This window comes from Thermobia domestica, chromosome 18 (genome assembly GCF_964235325.1).
Source record: "Thermobia domestica chromosome 18, izTheDome1.hap1.1, whole genome shotgun sequence".
Classification (NCBI taxonomy): domain Eukaryota; kingdom Metazoa; phylum Arthropoda; class Insecta; order Zygentoma; family Lepismatidae; genus Thermobia; species Thermobia domestica.
In genome coordinates this window covers 127626894-127640347 of record NC_137471.1, presented here as the reverse complement: position 1 = coordinate 127640347, position 13454 = coordinate 127626894, and the positions used below count along the sequence as shown (strand labels likewise).

Here is a 13454-nt window from a genome sequence, read left to right as displayed (position 1 = left end):
TAAATTTCCGAAATTTTGGTCATACGTACTTCACTGCCTATTCTACTCTTATTTTATTGATTTTCAGTTTATGCCGCTGAAAGTGTGGTTAGCTCGTGATGGGTTTGCTCGTCTCTCTGGCTCTCAATTCTCTTTAGATGCAATAGAAGACACGAGAATTCATCTAACGAACGTAGCCGTCCAACGAGCTTGTCAAGAAGATGATCAGGTATATAATTATACTTTTCTGAATATGATATATTGTTCTTAACAAGTGTTAATTTGCTATCGATATCTAAACTTATGTTTAATAGATTTTTTGGCATATCAGAAACATTTGTCAATCTTATGTAAAAACGTAAACAAACAGTAATATGCGATATGAAGTAATATTTTTCAATACATTTAGACAACACTTTATAATATTATATACCTTCTAGTGGGAAATGTACTTAGAAAATATGGCGGTATGGTTCAAAATATCAACAGGAATATTTGAGTGGCACGGGAGAAGACATTGGTAATCGATATTTCCGATGAAATTGAGTTATTAGGGAAAATGGGTTTGGATTGGAGTACAGAACAGTTTGCAGGTAGTTTAATTTCGGAAATGTGCTGGACATTTCAGGGAAAGCTTGTTTGTATGGTTTGCATTGCATGAGAATCTTGGAGTTTTTTTTTTCAGTTCACTCACTTAAAAATTAAAAAGTGTGATTTAATATTATCTTGACCCGAGCCGTCCATTTTTATTCAAGATTTTCTATATACCATCCTCACCTTAGGAATGTCGAAGGTTGAGGACATTTCTTATCAATTCAACGTTTAACACATAGGGAACGTCAAAACACATATAATTTATTTATGTTCTTTGACGACCACACATTTTAAAATACGACAGGGATACCATCACACTAAACACCAACACCACACATAATTACGTATCACTAAATTCTGAAGTTTAGGAGAGCTATAAATCTTTGAGATCGTAATGAAATATTTACCCCATGTATTTGTGACGAGGATTCCGAGCTACAATTTACACTTTTGAGAAATAAAAACACTGTGGATGTTAAATTACCAGCTCTTGTATATCAATCGATAGATCACATAAGACTTAACAAAATCGAATTCTGTAGGTAATTCTCATTTGTTGGCCTTTTGTTGAGTTTTATGTTGTTAGTTGGGAATAATAGTTCATAATTGTTTGGTGTTAGAACAGATTGTTTATTTATGTACAAATTAACCAAAAATGTTCTTGCCGTTCTAGACTAATGATAAACAAAGAACAATACACAGGACGGTACCTACCTTTAGGTTTCGAAGTAATTTCCACCAGCATCCAACACCTTTTGCCAACGTTCCTGCAATTGTACAATACCCTGGTGATAAAGCTCGGCGGTCGTGGATGCAAAGAAGTCTGTGAGTGCGTTCCGCAGATCTCCCTAATTTGCGAAAGGTCTCCCACGGAGATAGTTGTGGACGGAATGAAACAGGTTTCAATGTTTTGCGCAAGGTCCGGTAATTATGATGCATGACACAATGTCTCCCAGCCAAGTTGCTGAAGGGTCTCCCGGGTTCTCTTTGTCACATATGACTTGGCATTGTCGTGCAGAACTAGTACCCTTGCAATTCATAAATGTCGCCTGCTTCTGCCACAATGCACAATGCACTCTTTGCAACTGTAGAGAGTAGAAGTAATCAGTGGTGGTGTGACCAGGTGGAAAGAGCTCGTAATGAACCATTTGCCAATACCTCCATCATACAGAGAGAATAACCTTTCGTAGGTGCAGAGGTAGTCTTGAGGTGTGAAGAACAGGGTTACGTGGATACAACCAATAGCTGGTACGCTTGGGAGTGTCAGAGGACGCACTTTTTGTCACCAGTGAGCAAACAATCAAAGATGAGTGTGGTGAGGTGTCGAGTGAGCAAGGACAAATAAGGTGTCACTCTTGTTTCTTGTTAACTGTTGAGAACGTGTAGGGTACCCGCTTGCTTAACTTCTATAAATTCCCTATCCCATGCAAGTGCAATCTGGCTATTTAAGCGGTAATGCGTAAGTTCTTTGCAAGTTAATCGCACGTTAGACCATCGTCTTCCTCGATAGCTGCTTTCAGGGCCTCGCCATGTAACTTATGTCGTTGAGTACTGCGAGGTTGATCCGAAAATGCTCACATATACTTGACGGAATTTCTAGAACCAATACTTAGCGGTGCGTTCGTTTACGGTATCCTCCCCAAATGCCTGGCATATGAAGCACCTGACAGGCCCACTTATTAGTCATACAACAAACACACATGAACAAGCTGTTTAGATACTTCCATTTCTTCGACACTGGACGAGTTACGACTGCTGTATCTGTGCAGAGTACCTGTATTACTGAAGATCGATGGTCAAACTAACTTCCAATCACTTGGCAGACACGTCCGTCATTCCCATTCGTCTCTGGGGACGCATGACTAATAGGACGTCAAAAGCAACAAGAACTTTTTTGGTTATCCTCTATTGTGTATAAAAAATCGTGTTGACTGGCAGATTGTATTTATTGTTCATTGTTTTGTCTAAAGGTGACACACACACTCCTAACAATGACACATATGCCCCTAACAATGACCCATATACTTTACTACATATACCCACTGATGATAAATACCTTTACTTGTTGACAAGTTCAGTATGCATTGGAACAACATATAAAGTTTGGTAAAAGTGCAACTAAAATGGAGAATAAAATTTATTCTTAGGTAGGTGTTATTCGCGAATTTGCTAATTGTTTAAATGTATATGCGTTTTCAATGTCCTTACCTAATATTTTATATTAATCTACACAATTACGAACATGTAAACTTTAATAATTATTTTGCAGGTACTGAAGTGGAGTCTTTTTTGTCTGCGCCAGTACCTCACAGCGATGCATGGAGTAAAGATAATCGAGTACTTAATGGATCGAATTGCTCAAATTGTTGTTCTTAGTCTGAGAAGTGTCCAAGGTGTTATTATCCAAGACAGGCATTGCTTTGAGCTTTATGGTTATGACATTCTGCTTGACAGTACCCTTCAACCGTAAGTATCTATGTGAGTTTTAAGGCCCATTTTTGAATGAGGCTCTGAAAGGAAATTTTAGCAGCATCTCAAAGAGAATATCAAAAGATAAATTAATCATAAAACTCATGCGGAATAAATAAGTGTTCAAGAAATGCCGTGCTCCTAGAATTGAGCATCACAGAGGAGAATTGTAGTTGGATTTTAGTTTTTCAGTTAGAAGTTTAGTGTACATAGATATACGAAATATATATCCAGTGGATCTGCATGCCTTCCATCGTGCTGTATACACAGATATACAGGGGTTGGATCAACAAATCTAAAACATTTGCAAAAGTTTGAAAATCATACCTAGTATGGTGTGGGGCTTCCCTTTGCGTCCAAAACAGCTTAAATCCGACGTGGAATGGACACATACAGCTCCTGAATCGTGGTGTGAGGAATTTGATACCATTCTTCCTCCAAAACATGCTCCAGTTCCTTAAGGGATGCTGGTGGAGGGTAATGAGACCGAACACGCCTTTGTAACTGAGACCACAATGGCTCAATGATGTTCAGATCTAGTGGTTGTGGGACCCAGGGGGAGGTGTGATAGCTCCTGGTCATGCTCCTCAAACCATGATTTCACCGTTTTTGCAGCGTGACAGGGTGCCAAATCATTTTGGTAGATGCCATCACCATCAGGGAACAATATTTGGACCATGGGTACAACCTGGTCCCCCAAAATGGCCTCATACGCCTTAACATTCATCATTCCATGCAGGGCTATGATGGGACCTACAGAAAACCACGATATCACTGCCCATACTGTAACAAAACCACCCCCATGCTTTACAGTTAGGACCACACAGTCTGTATCATAGGCTTGCGACGGTGTTCTATGACCGGTTGGTTAAGGTCGGTTCATCGGACCACATTACGTGTTTCCATTGCTCATGAATCCACGCCTTGTAGTCCTTGCACCACTGGAAACGGCTCCTCGCATTTAATGCTGTGACCAGGGGTTTGCCGATAGCGGTCCTGCTATGAGTTTTCATTTTATGAAGTTCCCGTCCCACTGTACTCGATGAAACAGAGTTTTGTAGGCTGAAATTGAGTTCAGACTTAATTTTTATTGCAGTGGTCTTCTTTTTATCTGCTAGAATCCGTTTTAATGCCCTCCGGTCTCTATTTGACAGGATTGTCTTTCGACCACTGTTGTGCTTTGCAGACGTCGTTTGCCCATGAATTGTGCATTCCCTCGTGACATTCAACACAGTGCCTTTCGATACCCCCACAATGTTTGCCACTGTTGTCACTGAAGCTCCAACCAGACGGGCACCAACGATCATGCCTGTTTGGAAATCTGTCAGGTCGCACATTTTACCGCATCACTTTCACACCACGACAGTCAGAGGTAAACTGGTTACTGCTGACGGAAGAGGAAGGTCCACGTGAAACATTGAGAACAAAAAACGATCAGCAACCTCAACACGTGTTGTACAGTGGTGAGCCAAACTTACGGGTTCTGCATGAAGTGTTTTTAGATTTTTTGTCTACTCCCTGTATGAGTCTCCATGTCCTCCTTGACATGTTGCGGAACATCTGAGAAGTTATCATTCAAAAGGCTTCCCTCCAGCCTTCTTAACCTTCAGCAGAGATTATTGTACGTAGCACTTCGAAATTAACGTTTTTCTCATAAAATTACAGTTTTGCAGGTTTCTAATGGCAATTTTAATTATTACTATATTTTTAAAATAATAATAATAATCCCTTCCAATTGTGAAAGCTCATGTGTTAGTATTTCTTGATCAAGTTGCTAACGGGGTGGATCTACATTTGATTTCCGGTGTAAGTACTTGCTTGAGATACAAACCCTAAAATAGTTTAGCTCCCACTTTAAACAGTAGATAGATCATGTCTCATATAGCCTCGCCGTTGAGAAGGGACGTTAAACTCAAAACATTAACCATCAAAGCTGTTAGGTAATAACCTATATGTGTAGGAAGTATGTTGATATCAAGTAAAAACATCAAAAGCACTATATTAAATTGCCTATATGATTTTGAAACACCTTATAATTAAAACGTAAAGTAAAAAAAAATCAAATTGCTGTTTAATTACTTTTGTCTTAATTGCGTTAGTAACGTTTTTGTGAGGTTATTAACTATATTTTCGGAGGAGGAGGAGAAATACATTTGTTACATAGGCTACAAAATTCAAATCCTTTTCTTCACACAATGAATAACATTTCTTTCGATTTTAAGTATCTACAGGATTAATTTGCATATTACCATGATTTATTAATTTATCGTATATTTCCTACTACTTACGCCAGTTATAGTACATCGAATGGGAGTGAAAATTATCCTCTGATTTGATAATTACCCTATTTGTTTGCAACGCTGCTTCCTCCACACTTTCTCCCGATCAAACAGGATTGCTTTACTAAGAGAATCTTCCCAAAGCGCAGTAATTATATACCGGAGTCAGTGCTTGTCCTGTGTGGTTGTTCGTGCATCCGCACACACTCCACTAACAGGTGCAACTATTAAAATCGACCATGGCTTTCCAACTGAAAAGATCCACATGACGCAGAACGCAAAAAAATACCAGACAGTACTGTTTCTGATAATAAAAGCAGTGTAACCAATACGAAAACTAAAATTACACTAACAATGTTCTCTTGATTTTCAAACCTCGGAGTACGAGTACTTCCAGGATACTATGTACTTAGTGTAGAATCATAGTTATATATATCTTTCTCGAAATCGAAATTTACTTAGTACTATATAGTTTATTTTAATATGAAATTCATCTGTAAGACTTCCATAGACAGTTGAAAAACAAGTATTACATTATTATATATAGTTCTGTATTCATGGTTGACGGTTTTATTCACGGTGGATAGAATTGCCTTACAAGGAAGGGTCACGCAGTGGCTCCGCTGAGATCCAAACGAGACAATTGTGTTTGCATTTGAAATGCTATAACTAGATGAATCCCAAAGTTATACGTGCCACCGGGAGGAATATCGTGAGTTACAACATATTTTGTAATGTAAGAACTACAAAAAAATTACATGGCAGAATAGTTTGAACCGAGTCATTTGTTCGGAAACGGTTGGGTAAGTGGAAAACTCGGCCAACACGTATCCCATCATTTTCAACGACAACCTTTTTGGGGTAAAAAACTTTGTCCGAGGGTCCCCCGCAGGGTCCCAGACGGGGTCCAACTCAAAATTTTCAAATGGCAAGAGGGGTTAAGTGGCACATCATTTGAAAGCTGTTGTAAAATGAAAGAAAATACAGCAGGTCTCGACTCTCTACAACAACCCTGTGCAAAATGACGGAGGGTCAAAATGTAAACAAAAACTTAATTGAAAAGTCCATTGTCACCCCCATAAATCGGAAATGGTGGGACTTGAAAATAGGAAGGGAGTCTGGCATTATGTTCAAAGTACAACAATTTAAGTGAAAACGTCTTGTCCCAGGGTACCCACAGGGTCCCAGGTGGGGTCCAACTAAAAAGTTTCAAATGGCAAGAGAGGTTAAGAAGCTCATCGTTTGCAAGACCTTGTTAAATGAAAGTTGATGGAGCAAGTCTTGACTTTCTACGACAACCCTATCCAAAATTGTGGCGGGTCAAAATGTAAATAAAAGCTTAATTGAAAAATATGGCCACCTTGAATCCAAGGTGCTTAAAACCTGTCATTCATAACAGTACAAATCTAAATCTCTATTTTTCTCTATTATGTATTTAGAAATACTAGGAAGACTAAAGAACAATTGAATTTCGATTCACTTCAACTATTATTTCATTCGGTAACAACACATATATGGTTTCTTCTTAATGCACGTTCTTCACGGTTCTCTCGAGATTATTTACTTGAATATAACGAATATGCGATGAACATACAACTATGACTTCCTACTCATAGTGAAAAAAAAAGTTGAATACCTTGGGGTCTTTTTCTAATTTTGTCATACGTAGTTCATACAGAAAGAACTTGCTGCACCAGTAAGTTGGGGGCTCTATTGTAACGTTTTCGTGATGGTTACATTTGTATGTCATTCGTTGGTTTGATCTCAATACTTCAAACAATACCAAATAAAAAAAAAAATCATTTGCAAGATTGGCAAGTAGTACCAAACATATGTAAGTCATTTCAGTACATCGAACTGCGTAAACTTTGTTGGCTTGGTACAGTATTCCAAGAAATAACATGTTTATGTACAAACTCATTTTTCACGCTGGCAGCCATATTGGATTACAGATTATACTCTGATATTTTGTCGACTACTAACCATAAACGTTCACTTCTCCAACACCAGTGGTGTGAGCTGGATATGCGTTCGATACATAGTGCGGCATTTTGAATTCAAGATGTCGCGTTTTTGAACATTTTGCATATTTTAGTCACTTACTAATCAACATTAATGCCAAATTTGTTTTCCTAGCTTCAGCAGTTTGGCATGCTTATCCTTTCGATATAGGTTTTAAGCGGCCATCTTGGATTGTTTCCCAATTTGTTTACATTTTGACCCACCGCAATTTTGGACAGGGTTGTCGTAGAAAGTCGAGACGTGCTCCATCTTCTTTCACTTAACAAGAGCTTTCAAACGATGTCCTACCTCTCTTGCCATTTGAAATTTTTTAGTTGGACCCCACCTGGGACCATGTGGGGACCCTGGGACAAGACGTTTTCACTTAAAGCGTTATACTTTGAAAATAATACCACACATCCTTTTTTGTTTTCACATTTGTCTCACCATTTCCGATTTATAGGGGCAACCATGGACTTTTCAATTGTTTTTGTTTACACTTTGACCCGTCGCCATTTTGCACAGGGTTGTTGTAGAGAGTCGAGACCTGCTGCATTTTCTTTCATTTTACAACGGCTTTCAAATGATGTGCCACTTAACCCCTCTTGCCATTTGAAAATTTTGAGTTGGACCCCGTCTGGGACCCTGCGGGGGACCCTGGGACAAAGATTTTTATCCCAAGAAGGTTGTCGTTGAAAATGATGGGATACGTGTTGGCCGAGTTTTCCACTTACCCAACCGTTTCCGAACAAATGACTCGGTTCAAACTATTCTGCCATGTAATTTTTTTGTAGTTCTTACATTACAAAATATGTTGTAACTCACGATATTCCTCCCGATGGCACGTATAACTTTGGGATTCATCTAGTTATAGCATTTCAAATGCAAACACAATTGTCTCGTTCGGATCTCAGCGGAGCCACTGCGTGACCCTTCCTTGTTAGATAAAAATCCAAGTAGCGGTTTACACCTCACCTGAAGAAGTATATATAATCTTGTATAGGTTTGATTCTGAAAAGAATCGATAAACTTCAATTATGCGATTCATATTTGTCTTGTGTTGTGTAACAAAAGAGTAGATTCATGTCTGCAGTAGGACAGATGATGGTGACACAAAGTGATATACCTGTACCTCGTCGATTTTCAAATAGTGAAAGCTGAATATTTAATATAGCGAAAGGAACAGTTTCCAGGGTGGCGACAAACAGAACTCGTGGCAAAAGCTTATCAAACGAAACTGATAGTGGACGAAAATCAAGGCTATATAAGAACGACCACAGAACAGCGAGGAGTAGTGACACAATGAACAGCAGGTTTAATGCTGCTAAATTAACTGCAACAACACTTGGGAGGTTCTCATTCTACAAACATAGTCCAATTAAATCTGTATAGTTTCATCATCCTGGTCGGCCTTCAATTCACTATTCTCTGACTACCGACGCAATGTACCTAGGTAATAGCATAAAAAAGTCGAAATTCCAAATCAATGACTAAAAGATGATAATGTGGTTCAATAAGCCCTGTTTCTAAAAGCAGAGCCAGGCTTATGCTTCACGGAAGCTCACTGAAGCGTCTCATCTATACGGCCAACATCTAACCAATAAAGCTTTTCAAAATCCTTATATTAATGGGCGATATATCGTCAGATATGGGATTATATAGGGGAGCCACAAGTTACGAACTTATCGTTTTGCGAAAAATTCGGTTCATAAACAAGTTTTCTGAACATGTTTCTCCTATGCTCACAAACAATATTTCCAGATACTAACGCACACACATGCCTGCACCAACAATTTCATAAACCTAGGAATATTTTTGTGCGTTTGCCGTAAACATTATCTGTCAGAGTTCTGTGTTCAGAAGCGACTTTATGTTCTTCCTTACATTTTTTGTGTTTATTTATTTCTCATACTTTTTATTTGATTTACTGTTACTTATTTGTCTTTGAAATGATAGTTATATTCATTGTATATTCTTTGTAACAGAAAAGCACTTCAAAATGTTAAAAAAATTACCATGTTTCTGTGGATAGAGTGGGTTAATTGTAAGTGCATTAGATTCAGTGGGGAAAATAATTTCGATTACGAACATTTTGCTTTACGAAAAGCATTACGGAAAAGATTAAAATCTTAACCCGAGGGTGAACTAATTCAAAGCCCACGTCTTACTGTTTCATCAGGTTAAATAGCTAAATAAATTTTAGTATGCAGTTCAGAAATTATGGTTTGAATTTGTTTTTCAAAATGGTTGTGGAATATTTAATAGCATATATATTCTGAAGAATATAGGTAATTTGAATTCAAGTACTTTAATCTTACTGATGTACGCAGGAATAAAAAATAAGCGATATAACTGTATAGACATTCCGTTTCAGTACAATCAAGCATACTGAAGTTATTTTTCTGTAACAGTTCTTGGTACTATTACTAATTAAAATCTGATCAATCTGTGCTCGAAAAGGTTCAAAACCATATAAAATGTAGTTCTTGAAGACAGGGTTCCTGACTAGTAGTTCTATGATATATATTGTTCTGTGATATATACGGTAAACGAGAAAAAGCATTCCTAGGTGCATGGAATTGCCAGTACAGGAATGTGAGTGCATTTATATCCCGAAATATTGTTTGTAAACCGAGGGAAAGAATGTTCACAAAACTTATTAGCAAAGTTCATTGCCCGCAAAACGAGGGTTTCGTAACTCATGGACCTATTGTACTGCATATAATAATTTTGAAATTGCTGTTTCCCAATTTTGCAGGTGGTTGTTGGAAGCCAATGCTTCTCCAGCTATGATGGCTACCAGTCCCGAGGACTATGCATTGAAACACGCGCTACTTGAAGACGTACTTAACGTAATTGATATGGAAGGAAGGTGTGTGATTGAATAATGGATGCTAACTTAGTTTATGATCTTTCAATTTCAATTTTTTTTTTTTTTTTATGTTTGTAGACTCACAAACTATGATATGCATACTCATGGGATGTCTTATAGAGTGGGAATGGTCATCTGTCGATCAGTGGACAGATTCAGAAGAAAAACGGTAAGAAGTATTGAGACATGGATATTTTCAAAATATGGATTCATTATTTTAAATTGTCTTCCATCTCTTTCCTTAACCTTCTATTCAATCCAAAAATTGTACGGTAGAAATAAACCATTTCCACTTTCAACGTTTATTCGTATAGAGCAAAAGCAGTTACAATGGCTTTTGCTTTTTCAACGTCCCACGATTATGCACCGAGGCTAAGGGAGACGGTGATGATGATGATGATGATCAGATAGGTGATAATAATCGAAGGGTGAAAGAGGGAGAAACGAGAGAATTCTTAGAAAACCCATACACACATCTTCGTCCACCAGAAAGCGCAGTTGGCGGGAGAAGGAAACGAAACAGGGACCTCACGTGCCTGAGGAGAGCGCCTTACCATTGAGGCACCGCTGCCTATGCAATATGTTTAGCGTCCTAATAATAGATCTGCCTGCACTCTTATCACCTTAGTAAAACGGGGAATGATACAAACTGGTATCACTTATAGCAGTGTTGATTGTCATGGAGCGAAAACAGGAATGATAGGCGAGAGATTTTTTGATAGAATTTCAAGAGTTTTACGTTAAGTCTTATCCTTCTATTCAAACTGGTAGTACCGGTGGGGTCACTCGGTCGAAAAAGTGTATAACGCTTTTTCAGGCCAGCCATCCTGAATGAGGTTTTCCTGGGTTTTCCTCATTCACCAGGCGAATGCCGGGGTAGTACCTAACATGTAGGTCCCAGGCCGCTTCCTTCCTTCCTCCATCCTTTCTTCCTTCCCTTTCCCCGGATTGTGTGCTCGCCGAGGGACGTCATTCTTCAAAACGTGAAGGGCTAAATGGCCTTAGATGCCGAAAGCCCAGAAATCTAAATCCTAAATCCTAAAATCATACTGGTAGTAATAACAAATAGCAGTGGCACGTGTACATCACGTGAAAGAGTTTTGTTTGTATGGCGGGGTATTTGGTTAATTAATATTGAAACCAGAAGTGATAGTAGATTTATATCACTTCCGGTTTTGGTAGAGAGATTAAGGTGAAGACAGATGATTATATTTTTGGGACCTTAATTGCTTGTGGGAAACCACGGCTCGCTATGTGTTATGGGTTTTATTGTATAACGATCCACGTTAAAACCAAATGTGGTTTTCTTCTGATACTTCCGGTTTGCATAGAGGCTTAAGAGAAAATACTCTTATCGCACGAAATCGATCATAAAATCAGCTTCTCGTTGTCTCTTATCTTTTTTGCGCTGTGCGAATCAATATTGAAGCCAGAAGTTGTACTACATTTCTATTACTTCAGGTTTTAGTAGAAAGTTAAGGCTTAAGATGAAACGCATGTTTGGGACACTTAATTGATTGCAGGTAAGTTCTACACGTTTCTACCGTTTCTGCTCTATAGTGATTGTGCACACCAAGCAAAGGAATTTAGTCATGCGCTCAAACCAAAGGGTTCTATAAAACTGAATATACAGGGTTTTCATAAAGTATGGACGGATTTAATTCGCTTATACTTTACATAAAAATGCTCATATTGAAATCAAATAAAGTGCAAACGGTAGCGGAAGGATTAAATTTTTACCTGTAATCTGCACCAGCTCAGTTCATTCACCGCCACACCTCCAACTGGGCGCCACTAGGAATCGACTTCTGTGGGCTGTTGATGATGCTTTCCCTTACCCTGCTCACTGTTGCAGGCGATGTTGGCGGCCTCCCACTTCGAGGACGGTCCAGGACGCTTCCTGTCTCCAAGAACTTAGCATGCCACTTTCGGATTGCACTCTCAGTCGGTGCCGGCTTTTTGAACTCTTTGGTGAACTTTCGACACACCAGAATTGATTTTAGCTCTGCGTACCACAGAACACATTGCGCTTTCTCTTTCACCGACGCCATCTTTGATACGGTAACAGTGTTGCCAACTAAAAATTTAATCCTTCCGCTACCGTTTGCACTTTATTTGATTTCATTATGAGCATTTTGATGAAAATTATCAGCAAATTAAATCCGTGCAGACTTTATGAAAATCCTGTATATAATATTTTATTAATGAAATTAACTTAACTTAATAACCGGAAGCCGTATGTACTTTCACCAAAGCCACAAAACTAAATTGTGGATGCAGTATTGTCGATTACGCACGATGACAAAATTACTTCGAGTTGAAGAGACAAACATACATACTTATCTAAAGGCTTTTTTCGCACACTAAGACCGGTTCGCCCAAAAGAAAATATTCTGAAGGTTGAAAAAAGTGAATCCTGAAACCCTCTGTAGAAGGGAAAAAGTACTACTTTAAGGACGAGTCCTTCAGAAGAGGGCAATCGGCCCGGGCGGTAACCAACTTTAAAATTACAAATTGTTTATTTCAACCACTTTCGGTTTTAATATCACCTCCATTCCTAGGTTCTGACCCTCTACATCCTAGCTAAAATTTTTATTGTGATTTATCAGTAGTTCCTGAGATATTTTTCTCTTCTCAATGGACTGATACACATACAGATAATGCAAATATATAAAGGAGTTTTTGGTAAAACCATTTCCTTAAAATACAGCAAAACTTCCAGCTACATTGATTTTCATAGAGCAAAAGTTATGAGATAGGGAGAAACGATTTTAATACACATTAAGTGACTCAAGAACGGATTACACCTACGACCTTAGCCCTTTATTGCAATCAGAAGTGGTAGATTACATAAAGGCAACCAAGAAAGTTCTGTCGCTTTTTGTGCAGGTCTTACCGTGCCGTCATACCGTGAGTTGAATGCGAATGGAGATAAGGCAAAGGTCAGTTGTTGGTGTGGATATATTCAACATAGTACCTGGTTGTGGCAGTTCAGTTACACCGTGAACTTGCGTAAGGATAGAGTGAACATGGAACCTCCATAGTGCGTCATAAAAGCGTGTATGCTGTACGAGTTCAAACTGGGGTCAAACGCCGCTGCAGTGAAGCGGAAAATATGCCAGGCCTTTGGTGAGGGTGTCATGACTACGTGAACAGTGCAGCCTTGGTTTAACAAGTTTAAGGACTGTGAAAAAACACTCGAAGACGCACCACGTGCCAGAAGACCAACATGTGTACAAAATGAAGATCTTCAGGCAGCA

At 38.7% G+C, this 13454-nt stretch overlaps 1 protein-coding gene across 1 annotated transcript in view; it reads left to right on the top strand.

Moving 5' to 3' along the window:
* The window catches only part of LOC145675236 (putative tubulin polyglutamylase TTLL9), a 104221-nt gene that overhangs the window by 56367 nt on the left and 34400 nt on the right, over positions 1 to 13454 (top strand). Inside the window, exons 8-10 of the mRNA XM_081745619.1 lie at positions 68 to 208; positions 2843 to 3039; positions 10081 to 10194. Coding sequence (XP_081601745.1) covers positions 68 to 208; positions 2843 to 3039; positions 10081 to 10194 — 452 coding nt within the window. The remainder of the gene's footprint in view (positions 1 to 67; positions 209 to 2842; positions 3040 to 10080; positions 10195 to 13454) is intronic.